The sequence below is a fragment of the Labrus mixtus genome, chromosome 11 (genome assembly GCF_963584025.1).
Source record: "Labrus mixtus chromosome 11, fLabMix1.1, whole genome shotgun sequence".
Classification (NCBI taxonomy): Eukaryota; Metazoa; Chordata; class Actinopteri; order Labriformes; family Labridae; genus Labrus; species Labrus mixtus.
In genome coordinates this window covers 18,463,871-18,480,797 of record NC_083622.1, presented here as the reverse complement: position 1 = coordinate 18,480,797, position 16,927 = coordinate 18,463,871, and the positions used below count along the sequence as shown (strand labels likewise).

General features: G+C 42.4%; 1 protein-coding gene across 1 annotated transcript in view; it reads left to right on the top strand.

Moving 5' to 3' along the window:
- The first annotated feature begins 2,563 nt into the window (after positions 1–2,563).
- The window catches only part of itga8 (integrin, alpha 8), a 43,817-nt gene continuing 29,453 nt past the window's right edge, over positions 2,564–16,927 (top strand). The window contains exons 1-12 of the mRNA XM_061050521.1: positions 2,564–3,037; positions 3,361–3,491; positions 6,607–6,707; positions 6,872–6,995; positions 8,436–8,497; positions 8,922–8,967; positions 10,883–11,008; positions 11,174–11,218; positions 13,034–13,077; positions 15,023–15,079; positions 15,269–15,321; positions 15,417–15,622. Of these exons, the coding sequence (XP_060906504.1) occupies positions 2,838–3,037; positions 3,361–3,491; positions 6,607–6,707; positions 6,872–6,995; positions 8,436–8,497; positions 8,922–8,967; positions 10,883–11,008; positions 11,174–11,218; positions 13,034–13,077; positions 15,023–15,079; positions 15,269–15,321; positions 15,417–15,622 (1,195 nt within the window). The 5' untranslated portion in view covers positions 2,564–2,837. The remainder of the gene's footprint in view (positions 3,038–3,360; positions 3,492–6,606; positions 6,708–6,871; positions 6,996–8,435; positions 8,498–8,921; positions 8,968–10,882; positions 11,009–11,173; positions 11,219–13,033; positions 13,078–15,022; positions 15,080–15,268; positions 15,322–15,416; positions 15,623–16,927) is intronic.

Sequence of the window (16,927 nt, the reverse complement as noted above, 5' to 3'; positions counted from 1 at the left end):
TACCGCTTTGTGTCTTATTTAGTCATCCTTCCTGTCAAGTGTTGGAGGAATAGCTCTTTATACCAGTGGTTCTCAACTAGTCGAGCCTCAGGACCCACCAACAACTCCTTAAAGGCTTTATATGTGATTTTTCACACTTAAATATAATAGAAATCAAGTATATCCTCTGAAAATAACTGAGTCATGACTGTCTACAATGGGTGTAACACCCGAGTCCCACTGTCTGTGATGTTTTCAGAGTCCTATCTTCAGTTTGTTTACATCGCCAGGACGGCCGACCGGCTCATCCCCTCGCATATAAAAGTTGTTTAATTGAGGGACTAGAGAAAAGAAGAATAACATACTGTACTCACTGCTTAACTGTGTTTCTAGATCACGCTCATTTCTGGTAAATTTACATGCAGTGTGAAGATACGAGCATAATAAAGATCGCTAGCATTAGCATGCTAACACAACAATGCAGCGCGAGTTGTTTTGGTTTCATGCATGTGCTCAAGGGCGACATCTGCTGGATCACAAAATCGCATATAAAGCCTTTAAAGGCTTTCAAAGGCTGAAAAATTGTGACCCACATTTCTGATATTTTTCAATCAATCAGGTTGTATTTGATAAAAGCAAATTTTGCAATTTGGACCTCAGATTGTACAAAGCGTGATGATTTCAAAAAAAAAAAAGGCTTAGACCTGTGGACAAAATATTTCTTCCAGCACACCCACTGCCAACTTAAAAACGGCTCTGCGTCCCACTTTTGGGTCCTGACCCACCAGTTGTGAACCACTGCTTTATATCAGTAAAGTACTTAACAAGACAAAGGGTTCTTAATTCAGTGTTTATGCATTTGTGTACAAGTGCTCCTGTGCTTGCATCTGTGCGCAGGAGAGTCATAATACAGGCTGTGTGTGTGTATAACTAATGGATTAGTCTAGAGGATGCAGAGAGGATGTGGCTCTAATCTGACACAACACAGTCTCATAATGAATGTGTGTAGAGAGTGGGAGAACATGGACACAGTGAATAGACTATAAAGCACTTACTGTGCACATGAAATAATCAATTCAGAATAAACCATATTTCTGCAAACAGAAAGCTACTCGCAGACTGATGTGACTTATCCTGAACAGTGTGAGTGAATGTGCATATTCCTGGAAATGTGATATTTGTGAGAATTTTATTGTAAAACAGTAAAGAAAAGTGAGCATGAACACGGAAGACACTGAGCTGTATTTCAATTGTAGAAACCTGACGTCATAACATAAGCCAAGAGGGGCAAAAGAGCAGGAATATGTCCGCCTGCTGCCTCCTCACTCAATCACACTCACCATCTTTCTTTTTTCACCATTTGAGGGAACACATCTGTCTCCGATGTGCTCATGTTTTCAAGAATTTTTTCCGAAAGATTCTTTTTACAGATTTACAGAGAAGCAGCTGAGAAAGAACAGACCCTTTCATTTACTCTCTTTTTTTTGTCTCACAAAGACTTCGATGTTGCACTAAGCAGATCAGGGAGATGTGCAAAGGGGAACCAGGACTGACCTATTCAAATCGACAAGAATGTAAGGAGACACGATTACTGGAATAGGATGATGGAAGAAATGTGTTGAAGTTAGAGGGCAGGGCAGGAAAGAGCTGTGGAGGTGAGAAACTTCTCCATCTGGCAGGTCAAGGTTTTTAGGTCCTTCTCATATAACCTTTACCTCACCTTCTCACCTGCTTCTTATCAACTCCCCTGACAGGAAACACACTCCAGAGCAGTTTAACAACACTGTGAGGCAGTTCTCCAGAGTTTAATTCATTGCAAATTTGCCCATAAAGCTAGGTTTAATTAAAACAAACTTCCCAAGCTGGTAAACAGCTGATTTGAAGTTTTGCTGGAAGTGGGTCCAACATTCAATTGATTCACTTTTAATAAGAAAAGTGTTATGAAGTGAGCAGAGTTTAAGAGACAGAAACTCGCGTGGACTGGCCTGTCACGTCTTTTAAACCTGTTTTTCATTGCAGGATATTATTTTCAGCAAGAGCGGAGTATGTTACCTCTGAGGTTTAAATGGAGAAAATTTGCCTGGTGTTGAGTGAAAAGGCGCGCGAGGCCAAATTTCCGAAACTTTTAGAGCTCGAGAGATTTCTGCTGTTAGCCGACATAATAATTACGCACATAATTACAAGAGATTATTCTCAACGGAAGGAAACGCTGCCCTGTTTTAGCGGCACGGTTTAGCAAAGTGGCCAATAAAAAATATGAAGTGGGTTAATTTATGGACTACTAATCTTTGCTTTTGCGCTTGCCTGAAAATGCACAAATGACTTGATTGATGTGAGAAAATCGGTTGTAAATCTCACCTCAGTATTATTTATATTCGCAGGCTGAAGGTCTCAATTCGCCACAGAGAATATATCTGAGCCTTAAAAGGAGCTGTGACGCCCTGATCGGTCCTGCAGCGCGCTCAGATGTGGTCTTGTAATGTGTGTGTATGAGGCTGTGTCAGTGTGTGTGTGTGTGTGTGTGTGTGTGTGTGTGTGTGTGTGTGTGTGTGTAATCTGTGTGTGGGTAGGGGGTAAAGTTTTGAGCAGAGGGCGGGGGCGCGGCTGTGCAGACTTGAAGCTGAGAGTCTGGACAGACCTGATGGTTTCAGGGTGTCAGGAGGCAGTTTTGGGGGGAGCGCATTGATCCAGTGACAGCTTGCGGACTTAACCCTGGACAAACCTACCTCACCTGCACAGAGGAACTTCTCTCTTTCTCTTTTTTTTCTCCTCCTCTCTCTCCTTCTGTCCCTCTCCTTTTCCTCTCTCTGTCCCGGTTCCCTCTCATTTTTCGGGACTCGTGCGCAGCTGGCTGTTCTATGGGGATGGAGCGCGCAAGGGACTGTGTTTCCTCCGCGGGGATCTTTATTCTCGGGCTGCTGTCTGTGCTGTGTCCGGCTTTGAATGGCGTTTGGAGTTTTAACCTTTATGCAGAGCATCCCACGGTTTACAGGGGACCCGGGGGAAGTTATTTCGGTTATTCGGTGGACTTCTACCAAGCTACAAGCGACAGCAACACGTGAGTGGCAACATCAAGACTGAAGTTCTTCCATCAGTGTCATGCAGAAGTTATGATCCAATAGGCTAGATCTACCTCAACGTATTGTACATGTACATCTACTTTAGCCTAGAAACTCTATGAAGCTTTATCATCTTGATGATATGATGCATATACTGTCAGACTTAAGCTGCATAGAGAAAATAAAAGTTCTTAAATCATAAAAGAATCTGAGATGTGTGTTTAAATTCAATGGAGCATTGGCTGCAAAAGTATGCATAATAAATTGCACACTCTCCTGCACATCTTGCATGTACCTCTCTTTCTCCTTCCCCCCCTACCAGGTTCAGTGTGTTGGTGGGGGCTCCTAAGGCCAACACCTCCCAACCTGGCGTTGTGGAGGCTGGGTCTGTCTACTACTGCCCCTGGCCGGGGCTCCCCGACAGCTGCAGACAGATACCTTTTGATAATTCCAGTGAGTAACCTGAAAGCTTTATGAATCTTGGTCTAAATAAATGTATGCCAGACCTCCTGGGGGCCCCTACTGGGTATAAATGTGTCCAATAGACTCTTGTGACGGGTTTTGGAAAGAAGGAACTTGACTCTTTGAACAGACTGTGGTACATAATGCTCAGTGTGATTGTTTCATGAGGAGAATTTTCAGTGAAATGACATTTTACAAGCATTCAGCATTTCACTATAAGATCCAAGTGCATCTTTTTGAAAGGCAAATGTAGCCCCAGATGTCAGACTGGAGTTTCGTAACCTGTGTATCTGGTATGTGTGTGCATATGAGTTGGCACATGTGCTGTTGCACGAAAAAGACAGATAAGACATATGGGTCTCATCAGCTCTGTCTGACAAAAAAAAAGAAAAGAGAGGTAGCTGGCGGGTTAGATGGTGTAAGTCTGCATCATGTTGATTAGGCTTTTAAATCGATTATCATCATGGTTAACTGTCCAATCAGCCTTTGTTTGTGCATTTCATGTCCTTGATGCACGCTTTTCCATCTTGGTTTATAAGGTGTGTGTGTGTGTGTGTGTGTGTGTGTGTTAGAGTAAGAGAGAGAGAGAGAACAAGTGGGAAAGCGAGAGAGAGAGAGAGGATGGGGGTAAACTGTATGCACATGGGAATTTAGTTCCCCCTCGGAAGAAAGGGGATTGGGTGAGGTCTGCTTTTTATTAGATCCTGAAAATTTATCCCTGTCTTGTTTCCCCTCCCCATGTCCCCCTCTCTCGCTCTCCATCAGTCTTTTTCCTCCATTCATCTCTCTTTCTTTTGGTCTTTCTTATTTTTTGTGTGATGTCTTCTATCATCTCAAAGAGGATGACCTTTTATTGCACCGTTTACTTTGGGGGAGGTGGTTGTGCTCTTTAAGGGAGCTATCAATGAATCACCGCTGCATCAAGAATTCTGTTAGAGAGCTACTTTCTTATACTTAAGAATCAGGTTGTAGCTGAGTATCAATCGCTTAATATGCAAAAAAGGAGACGTAAAACAAACAGACATTCATAGTTATGGCTATAGAGCTGCATCAAGTGAGGACTGGCATGTTGTATACACCGCTGTGTCGGGATGAATGCACATGATTGGATGATGCTACTAGTCTGCTGCTTGGTAACAGCGGATGTATCAATGAACTGCTAATGGGGGAGCATGAACTAACAGCTGATAGCAGATCAGCTGATGCAGTCTGACAGTACAGACTGTAAAAGCCCATTGTGTCAAATTGGGATTTTCAACATTGGATCTGTGTATATTAAAGAAAATTGATTTGACTTCACGGCAAATTATTGGATTAGGGGTTTCACGCACATCTGCCGCAAATATATAACAGAATATTTTCCACAAAGGGTTAGTTTGAGTGTGTTTGTGCTTGTTTTAGCTGAAGTGTTTTGGGCATAATTTCAGGTTTGGGGATAAAAGAAGAATCCGAGAGGAACAAATGTGAATGCAGAAGTTGATTGACGACAGAGACCGTGGTGTATGTTTCTAGAGTTACAGAAGATACTTTATTGCAGGTATAAACCAGACAAAGAGACACTCATGCACACTGTTCAAAATGTCAGCAGGAGTGGTGAACATCTGTGTGTGCTCTTCCTGGTTAATATCCGTGCATCAGCTTCACATGTGGTCGTGTGTGTGTGTGTGTGTGTGTGTGTGTGTGTGTGTGTGTGTGTGTGTGTGTGTGTGTGTGTGTGTGTGTGTGTGTGTGTGTGTATCGGTGACGTTATGCAGAAGTGTCAAGTCATACCAGTGAAGCCAGGAGTGCAACAGTGGTGGATTAGTTGATAGAGACACATTATTAACATAAGAGAAACATTACATTCAAATAAATAAAGGAAATGAGAAATGCATGAATCATACAAATGTTGATTAAACTCTTTTTTTTGTATCTTTTTGAGGAACTTGATATGGTAAGCCAGTCCTCTGCTGTTTGCTCAGAGAAGCTAAACTTCCTTCAAGTCATGATCCCGTTTACTTTAACCTTTAGTTACAAAGTATTGCATGTTAGTAAAATTAATTCTAGAGATGATAGGGCTGGGAATCTTCGGTTGTCTCACGATTCGATTTTGATTCTTGGGGTCACGATTCGATTGAGATTCACTATCTGGATTCATGATTCATGATTCAAAGAGTATTTTTGAGTGAGTACATACTTCAGGATCTACTCCAGTCATCTGTGAGACTGGCTGAATTTCTTGCTGCTCCATTTGGCATTCTACTGAGTTAAAGAGCTAGCTTTAGCTTTTAGAAGGGAGTGACCGATTAACCCAAAAAAAAAAAAAAAAAAAAAAGATTTTTGGAAGTTATGAATCTCAGAATATCGGAATCTCGATTTTCACAAATCAATGTTTTTTCCCACCTCTAGATGCAGACACACTATTAGGATGTAGTTAGGACCAAATATCCCAAACCAACTGTATTGAGAACCAAATGAACCCTGTAACAAACTCCCACAGAGTCAATGAAACATTAAAAACTTTATTAGCTTAAACAAAACTGTTGGCAACACCTGCCATGATGCATTCTTCGTCTGCCTGTATGTGTGTGTGCCTAAGTGTGTGTGCATGTGCTAAACGAAGGTGTTTAATGTGAAGAGGTCTGCGCAGCTCTAAAGAGGCCCAGCTGAAGTTTAATATAACTGGGGGAAAAAATCCACAGCAGAGCAGAGACACATGAACACATGACTTTATTACGAGTGGGGCCGGGAAATGCTCATAATGTGTGCGTATACAAGCGTGTGTGTCTGCGTCTGTGTGTCTGTTGAGACCCGTTCAAAGTAAGTCTCTTATGTGTTGTAGCTGTTTTATAGAGAAGGCTTTAAGTGAAGAAAAAGCCCCCAGCATCCTGACAAATGTCTGTTTCTGGGGGGCAAATGGTGTTTTGATGTTTGTTATAGGCCTGTTTTAAGAAGCCGCTGTTTGTTCCTACTTATCAACGACAAATGCTTTCCATTCATTGAGACAGAATAAGAGGCCTGGAGCCACATTACCCCACAGTCTGTATCAGCTTTTACTGGACGTATATTTCATTCTCATTTAAATGTCTTTTCACTTTCCTCTTTGTCTGCCTCCGTCTCTCTCAAGATAACAGAATGATAAAGGTGAACAAAACCAGGGAGCCTCTGGAGTTTAAGTCACACCAGTGGTTCGGCGCATCAGTAAGGTCACACAAAGGAAAAGTGGTGGTGAGTGGATATTATAATAGTGAATATAAGACATGTATACATGACTCATCATAAAGTTCACACCTGGAAACTAAAAGTTACACTTCTGGTTGTTGTTCTTTTTGAATCACCATTAAATGTCTGTCTTGATTTAAATGGGATTCACAGTGTTCTTTGTTGTGTAGGCCTGTGCTCCTCTCTATCACTGGCGGACGGTGAAGTTAAGTGGGGAGAAGGACCCCGTGGGGACCTGCTATGTGGCCGTCCAGAACTTCAGCGCCTACGCAGAGTACTCACCCTGCAGGACCAGTGAGTCACTCTGCAGCCCCGAATCCAGCTGTCTCCATCTTCATTTTACTACTTCCTATCCTCCCTTCCTTTGGCTTTTTTTTCTCTCTCTTTCCAAACAAGCACAATTTAATTTAATTAATTGTATCCACCTTCAATGTAATACAGTTAAAACAGTCATGTCAACCACATCAGAAAAGATGGCTCCTTATATTTGGAAGTGAACAAATTTAGTATTGATTTGTCAGTGATTTGAAATATTATACAGTAAGAGCCTACAGCCTTTACTTTTAACAGTTTCCTTTGAAACTTCTGAAGTAAAAGTCCCAAAGGAAACTATTGATAACAAGCGATTTCCTTTTCTTTTTTTTTTCACAAACAAAATTAAATATATTTCTGCTCTGGCTGTGAGGGGACCTACGTCTTAGAGGTGGATATCTGAAACGCTTTCCAAATTAAAGTGAACACTTACCTAAAAGCAACAAGCACACACTGTTTTTTGTGTCAGCTTTATCTAAAAAAAAAAAATCGCTTTCCTGGTATTTTGAACGTTTTCGCAGCGACCTGATCATCCATCTCTCTGAAAGTATCTATTTCTCTCTGAGGTCCTCTTATTTCTGTCAGTAGTGCTCTAAATGGGAATCATGGGATTTTCCTTACCCCTCTCCCTTCACCTTCAATTCTCACTTTCTCTCCTGCATTCTACATTCTTCCGTCTCTCCCTGTAAGTACAGTGAGATGAGGGACCAGCAGAGTGTGATAAGGAGAAATGCAGCCTATCAGGTGGCACATCACATAAAAAGGAGATCAAACACAACCATTATCCACTCTATCATCCGGTCTGCATTAGAGACTCTGCTCCGTTCACTCTTGCATGCACGCTGATTCATACTTACACTTCCTAGATTTCTTCTTTTTTTTTCTTATTTATGCCAGTTCTGTCTCATCAAGTCTGAAATAATCATACTGTAAACCTGATTGTTCTCAAGGGGGGAATCATTCTGCAACATTCTTAGGGCAGCAGAAATATTTAGTAATCATGTCCATAAGATTTTGGTTTTTTTCCGGCAGCTTTCTCTGTTTCATCTTAGCATGAATCTACGAGCACTCAGACTACTACTATAACTCAGGCGTTGTTTATACTTGCATGTGTCTACGCACCATTAAGCTTCACCTCAGGGTGCCTCTAAAATGGTGAACAATTGATAATGTGCATATAGGTTTTATGTGTTCATGCACAGTTTGAAACGGTAATTTAAACACACAAAAACAACTCAGTGGTTGTATAATTTTATTTCCAAATGTATTTGTAGTTTTTAAATAACTTTCAGTATAAGAACCACTGGTAATGATTGCTGAGTCATCAGCTGAGTACACTGTTTCAGAAAATGTATTTTTTCTTAACTATTAAATACTTTTTGAGAGTTTTATTTTGAACCAATAGCTTGTGTGTCCTTTCAGATGATCCAGACCCAGAGGGACAAGGGTTCTGCCAGGCTGGCTTCAGTGTGGATTTCACCAAGGTAAAAGTTTACAGCACACGCTACTATTGCCATGACGACCTCCTGCACACATCTTGTGCCCTCTCAAGCAGAGCATCTCCCCCTCAGAGATTTATGGACAGCAGGGAGATGAGAACACGTTTTGTCCCTGGAGGAGCCCCCCACCCCTGAAGTGACCCATCACCTCTGAACACAATAGACCAAACACTCACACACACATGTTTACACATTCTTACGCTGCAAAGTCAATGTGACCTTTGACGTGTGTCTCATGGTCCAACTCTACTCTTCTGTACAGGAAGCTGTCACTCTCCACAGACGTGACAGCAGGAATGACATGTGCTCACACAATGAGATGCACACGTTACACATCCTGCAATTTACACGCTCACATCCACAAGTTCACCAGTAAATGACGTCACATGACTTATTTTGTTTATTCTAGGAAGGAACGCTGGTGGTAGGAGGACCTGGGAGCTATTACTGGCAAGGTAACTACAACAACAGTGTGTAAACCTGTATCTGCTCTCTCGTTTTCTATGATTTCATATACGGGAAGGTGTTCAAAAGAGAGAAAAGAATGAATATGAGTTTAACAGTCAGAATGATCCACCTACACACACACATGCTCAAGAATACAGTTGCCAGGTTTGCTTCTTTATTTTTTTCTGCTGGACTCTTACGTAGGACAAGGTGGAACAAAATGTGTCTTTGCCCCTTAAGTTTTTCTCTTCAAGACTGCCTTACCTCATTCTGCTCTCTTTCTGTAACAGTCTAACAGGAAGTGGGTGTTTGGGCTCTGTAATGAGCTGATCAGCGGGTAATGGAGTGTGGAGGTACTGCCCCTCTGCCCCTCTGTGATAAAGCTTGGACCAAAAACTTTTAGGAGATGGAAGAGGCTCAAGGGCAAGCCACGGGGTTGGAAAGGACAGAGGAAAGGTGGGAAGAATTTAGATACTGAGAGAAATAGAGAGCAGGGAGGACAGCGCAAGTGATGGAGGATTGGTGAGGAGATGATAGAAACATGCTACAGCGAGTGGGGGGGGGGGGAGAAAGATGAGAAGAGAAGGGGAGTAAAGAGAAAGAGCAAGAAAGATGGATCTTGTGTTTGATGAAAGGTCAGCTAGCTCGCTGGGTATGTGGCGCTGTAGTCTAAGCAGAAGGATGAAGTGTCCTAATAGGTGTAGACACAGCCGGAGTGTGTCAGAGTTCAGCTGTTGAAGTGTAGCGCGCACTCCCCCAGATCCAGGTGTGTTAGAGTGTGTGTCATCTATATTTAGAGAGGAGTCCTGCAGCTGGAGACATTCACTGATTCGCTGCACAAGCTAATTTCTCTTCACTTTATTTGTAACCCCTCATCTGTCACTCCACAGTACTTCATTTTCCCTCAAATAGAGAAAGAGCAAGAGTATGTTTGTCTTAGGAGAAAGAAAGAAAGACCAGAAGTGTCTCAGTGATTGATATTTAACAATGTCTTCATCTTCTGTTATGATTTGGGGTTATTGTTTGGCATTGCTGCTTTTACATATGGTTAAATAATGAATGCCCGAGCATACAAGACCACACTAGACAGGCTTTACAGACAGTCTAATGGACTGCTGGCTCCCTGTGCCCTCATCGTGGCAAGGCCGGCTGCCTCCAGTTAAAACACTTCCTCCGAATGTTTATAAAAGCACTCAGCCTGAATTTTACGGTCTCTAATATACAACGATTATCTTCAGCCTTTTCGTCTGAGTCATCAGGAAAAGACGTTTTTCATATACAATCTTGTCATCGCCGGGTGTAAAGGACACTTGTGTGACTTATGCATGTGCTTTAGCAGTTTCTAACACAGTGTCTCATTAATCAGATAAAGGCTTAATAATGAGTTGATGCAGTGATGTGTTTTTCCAGGAGACAAACTCAGAGGGAGGGGGTGAAAAAAAAAAGAGTTGAAGGGAGGGTGAAGAGGGCATATTTTCCTCCCCGTCAGCGCATACGCACACACACATTAAGGAGGATTTATGGAAGGTTGAGGGCAGTCGTAGATAAAATCATTTGTTTGTTTGACCTCTTGTTCAACAGCAGAGGAAGGGTGGTGTTTGCGTGTGTTCACCTATAATTCAGAAAGCCCTAGCAGAAAGGAAAAGCCCTCCTTTTCTTGAGCGTTTTCTTAAAGGAACATAAGGGTGTTTTTCCAGCGATTCCTCCGCCAGTGATGTGTTTAAGCTTTCCTCAGGGAAGTCTTGGACGTGTCGTTAGCTTCGTGCGTTTTTCACGCGGAGCAGGTTGTCCAGCTCCTGCAGGTTTCCCAAAGCAGAGGGCAGCTGTGCTCCCTTTGTGGGGTTTTTGAGCTGATGCCGCTGTCTGTGAACAGATGTGACTCTCTCACCCTGCTTGTTTGTTTTTTCCTCGTCTATTTATCAGGTCAGGTAATGACAGCAGGGATAGCAGAGATACTGAATGGCTACTCTTTGAAGGCGGTGCTGAGACGGGTTCCAGGAGAGAAATACACCAGAGCTGCTGAGGACACACATGACGACAGCTACCTTGGTAACGTGCACTTACAAAAAAAAAAGAAAAAATGCACACTGACAAGAACATTGATTAAATTACATCATATGTTACCTTACATACTTCACATACAGATGACACAGAGCATCCTGTGTTGAGTTAATCTTACCCGAATGTTGTCATGTGCAACCCATTTCTCTTTAGGTTACTCTGTGGCGGTGGGGGAGTTTACAGGAGACTCTGAACAAGGTGAGAAAGCACTCAACTCATTACAACTAACCACATGCAGCACCAGAGAAACCCTGCAACACAGCCCCAAACACTACACGTTGGTTGTCTCCTTGTGCTCTCTAGCTGGATGCTAGTGCCACAGTGGGGGATGTCTGCAGGGTGAGCGATAGGGAGCGGACAGCTGTGTGACAGTGTCTTGGTCTGAACTCAGAGGCAGTAATGAGAACTGTCTCTGCATGTCTGGGTCGCGACCCTTAGGGGACAGGACTTCAGGAACTGCTGATAAAGGGATTTCCTTTCCTTCATTTGGTCTGATTAGAATGATTAGTGACAGACTCCACAGACCTCTTTGGATCTGGAGACGGTATCCAGAAGAATCTCTCCTGGATTGGAAATATTAGGTGGAAAGAGAGGCAGGCACGCCATATAGCATGACTTTAATAAGGGACAAGTTTCATTGAGTTGATTCTGAAGAAGCCCTTTGATGATGGTCGCTATATTGGAAATGCTTCCTCTACCTTTAACTTTCAATCTATCTAGAAATTGGCAAAGAGGCAGAGCTGAGGTAAACCTCAGTTTCCTTACACTCAGCTACCAAATCCCTGACTGTCCATCAACCCATCCACGCCCCTATTTATGAAAATGTATGAATATCTCCTTGGCTTAATAAAATCAAAGGGATGCGTTATAAAAAAAAAATCAACCCATACAGTTTGCACAAATAAAATGAGCTATTCACAACTAATGAGTTTTTTGAACCACAGTGTACACATGTTTATTTTTGTTGTTAAAATGGGCACTTCAACATGGGAACTAAAGGGGAAATGTTGGTTTTGCAGCTAGTCTCAAGTGGACACTCATGGAACTGCAGTTTTTTGCACTTGTTCATTGGCTTCGTTTTTCAACCCCAGACTACTCATAAATATAGTATTTTAGGTATCACTAACAAACACTGGTGATTTTTCAGCAGTGTGATATTTTTTTTCAAAACATTTAGCAGACTTTGTTAGGTTTATTCCCTCACCATCAGCTTTTCAGTACAATTAATGTTGAACACCAAAATCAAACAAAAACACTTTTTCATCAAAGAAAATGTGGAGAAAACAAAATGTGTCCAACCACAGTCATGCTACATCAATTTTTTAAACCATTTTTTATTGCTTCTCTTCAAACTCCGTCACCACACATTTCTGCAGCTCTGTGAGAAGCATGAGACCCCCCTCCCCCAATGCCACTACAGCTTTCCATTCATAATTTCCTGTCTATCCGAGCGTCTTTGCTAATCAGCATTTAGTGGGATCTTTACGGGACAACCTTGCGTTTACATACCCCCATACCAACCCCGCAAAGCCCTGAACCCCCTCAGGCACAACACATGTCAGAGAGTCTTTAAGTGAGCATTAAGAGGTTGCACATGCCTGTTGATGTGTTGTGTTGTGGTACGAAACTTGTTGTGGTCATGTTCCCCCAAACCCTCTTCAGACTAGAGAACTGGTCGTAACTGGGAGTTCTGAGTGAAGAGGGATCTGGGAAGTTCTGGTTTATGGGCTCGTGGTCTAGTCTTTTGCGTAGAGCAGGAGGAATGGGGGGGGGGGGAGTCTGTCTTCTCTTTCTGGGTGGGAACCTCAGATCATCATGATAAGTTCTTAGTGCCACACTCATCAATCAATACACAAGCACACAAGCACTCGGGGTGTTCTCAGAGACACTTGGCACTTGTGGCAGGGTGGGCTGGGTAGGTGGTTTTAGGGTTTAAAAAAAAGCCTCTCTTGAGTCCTTCTCTTCACATGTATTGACGCTAATTCAAGTGTTTTTTGTTTTCATGTTTCTTAGAGCTGATAGCAGGAGTCCCAAGAGGAGCGCAAAACTTTGGATATGTGAGTATGGACTGTATATACAGTAAATATTAACAAGTATATTTGTACACCCAGAAGATATTAAGTAATAGATTTCTAAAAAGTAAAAAAAAAGTTACTTGCATTGAAACAGTTTTGTTCATTTTTGGAAATAATAAACTGAAAGCGAGGGGCATTGCAAAAGCAGATGTCTCCATTAAAGAGCACAGATGTTCACCCAATGGTTTGATGAGTATAAAAATCATGCAAAGTATTTGTTTATACATAAGAGATGTCATCCAGTTGAGCACAAAGACTCTCTTTCTCAAAAACACCAAATTAGGGAACATGTTTTGGTAGAATGATGTTAATGCCTCCAGTAAATTTCCAGAGACTTGTTGAATTTGTGCAAAGACTAATCAAGTTGTTTTGATGGCTTTTGGTGAAACCTTGACTCCCTATGTTAAGACATGACTGTTCTTATCAAGATTTCAATATCGTTCTCTATGTTTTAGTCATTTAGTCATTCATATAGCACCCTAAAAAACCAGAGTTAACAAAGTGCTTTGACAGACAAAAGCAAGAGAAACCAAAGAGCTAAAAAAAATACAAGAACCTAAACATCAAAGCACCTGGACAACATGAGAGCTTAAAAAATATACAAGAACCCAAACAATATGCAAGCTTAAAATACAACAACATAAGAACCCAAACACTTCAAGAATCTGGATGATATCATATCTAAAAAAAATTACTACAAAACTACAAAAGAACTCCCACATAAGAACCCATCAACATGAATTGAGACCAAGAGGACCATGATGTAAGAACTTAACAACGCAGCAGAGAGAAAACATCTTCTTGTTTTTCAAACAAGGAGTATGAGAGGCCTCAGAGAGTATATACATACAGACACTTGCACACAGTAGGCGAAAGTCCTCTATATTTGTCCTCTGTCGTTGATTTACAGCTTGAACTGTATAAATAAACACACGTATCTACATCACAATAATATACTGTATATGAGTCTATTTGTGAACTGTAGTGTGTTCTCACATGGGAACATGTCCCCAGGGCTGACTGTGTCAATCCTCCCTAATGACACACGGCTTCCGCTGCATGTGGAGGGCGGTGACCCCACCTAACCCCACTAACCCTTCTCCACACACAACCGACCCCTAACCTTAAACTGCGGTGCAACTGCAGGACTCACCATGCGGTTCACACACACGCACACACACACACACACACACATTGAAGCAGTGTGTGTGTGTTTTATGTCTGGATGCTGTAGCTGGTACGCGATTGGTCTTTCCTGTACAGACAGAGCACCGTGAGTGTCACAGAGGAGGGGGGTTGTAGATCACAGTAGGCGGGGGGGGGGGGGGGGGGGAATAGGAGAGATGCAGGTAAGCCATATTAGAATATCTGTCGACCTTGTATCAGGTTTATTTTGTAACACATCTGACAACTCAGAGTGCTTTGATGCAACAGTTGTGTGCACATCATCCATATCTTTAGTAGTAGTCTCCATTTAGTACGTCTTTGAGACTTCTGTGATTAGGCCGACGTATATCCTCCTGCTTATGTGTACGTGCATGTGTGTGAGCATGTAGCCCCCGGCTGTCTCCATGTGGTTGTTATTTTAGGTCTTATGAAGGAATTCTCAGCCTCCCCCCTTCAACTCTCCCCACGACCGGGGTTAGGATGGGGGGAAGGAGAGAGAGATGAGGGGGGAAATGGTTAGGGCACCAAGATGATGCTGGTGGGGTGGGGGGGGAGGGGCAGGGGCAGGGGGAGAAATAGGTTTTGGTTAGAATAAAGGCTTTTTTTAATGCGGTTTCTGACTTTTTTTCTGGCATTCTTTGTGTGCCTGTTTGTCAGACTGCTTGATCATGTTTGCTTCTAAAGTGCCGGAGGGACAAAGCCTGGTGCTCCATTTGTTTTGCTGTGTAGCGTCTGACTTTCTCTTTGCTTTTTCTTTTAGGTGGTAATGATCAACTCCACCAATATGACCTTCATCCTGAACTTTACAGGAGAACAGGTAGGAGGAGCATGTCCACTTGGCTGTCACAGTCTGCCACATTGCATTGCTGCAGCTGATATTGATTTCTTCTCATTTTTGTGTGAATTCAATTTGAAAATGGAATGAAAATGAAATTAGAGGAAATCTTGTTAACATGTTTTGTTTATGGTTAAAAATACTCACGCTCCTTCCCTGTCTGTCCCTCAGATGGCCTCCTATTTTGGATACTCAGTGGCTGTCACTGACCTAAACGGAGATGGGTAAGTAGAAAATGCAATTTTCACTCTTATCGACCCATACCCTCACTCTTCATTTCTCTTTCTCTGAGCATTAAAACTGTGATTTAAATACCCAGGACGGACGATGTGCTAGTCGGAGCGCCCTTGTACATGGAGAGAGAGATGGAGAGCAAACCTAGAGAGGTGGGGAGGGTGTACCTGTACCTGCAGACGGCCCCGCTCACCTTTTCTGAACCTGTTGCTCTCACCGGCACATACACCTTCGGACGTTTTGGCACTGCTATAGCACCGCTTGGAGACATCAACCAGGATGGATACAATGGTATGAAAAAGATTAAAAGATTCAAAAGATTTTGAGATACAAAAATGTGTCAGGTAGAAGAGAAAGCAAATAAAAAGAGATAACAATATTTACATGACAAACATCAATCAAAAATCCTTTAAGTTTTTGTTGTGTTCCAGTGTGTGAACTTCTTTCCCTTGCACTTGTCTGACCATACAGGGCTTTTGTTTTTTAGGTTTACTCAATGACAGACAAATCTTTTTCTGTGTTTCCCGTCCCTTATGGGCTGTTTTGTCTTTGAATGAGGAAATCCCATCAGATGCTGCTACTTTAGAAACTTTAAGCTCTTCAGCCAATCAGGAAGTGCAGCGATGAAAGGTTGTCTGGGTGAACTTGTTTCCTCTTGTGATGATAAGGGTTAAGGCCATATGCGTGTAACTGTGTGTGTGTGTGTGTGTGTGTGTGTGTGTGTGTGTGTGTGTGTGTGTGTGTGTGTGTGTGTGTGTGTGTGTGTGTGTGTGTGTTTGGGTTTGGGTTATTTTTAACTCACCAGATGTGCACTGAGATAATATCATCTTGGTGTTTCTGTCCTGCAGGCCCAGAGTTCATTCCTGTTAGATGTGTTTGTTTTATCCTCACATTGATTGGACACACACACACACACACACACACACACACACACACACATACTTCGGCCTGTGGACCAAATGCTCCATGAAGCTAAGGCCTGTTGACTGCTTCCTAAAAAATGAATGAAGTGATGCCCATCTGGCCCTCATATGACATCCATCCCACTGAATTGTGGTTTATTTATTCATGGGTGTGCGTTAATGTGCGTTACACCCCTTTAAACCCTTTAACAATCAGATCAATAACCAGTGGATCAATACAGAGGCTTTCTTTGACCAGAAACGTAAATCAAATCAGGTCCGTCTGTCAGGATGTGACGCCTTCAGAGGAGTAGCTTTTAAGGAGATGGAGCCTCTTTGCCAGCTGCAGCGACATGCAGAAAGATGACTTGTTGAGAGTTAATCTAATGAGTACAAAGCCCATGATGGAGTCACCATGGAAACATTGTGATCAGGGTTTTCAGCAGCTTCTTTTTGCTAATGTCAAACATCTTAGTCCAAGTATACCTGTGCCCCTGTGTGATTATGTGTGCCTAATCACTGACAGATCCCTTTTTTTTATTGACCATGATGACACAGAGACTCCTCCTCCTCCCCTCCTCTCATCACTCTGTTTTCTGCTGAAAGCAGAACCGTTCTCATTTCCTGTCATCGAGGCTTTGAAGAGTGTCAGCCCAAAAGAATACAATTTCGCTAATTCAATTTGCCGTGTGGC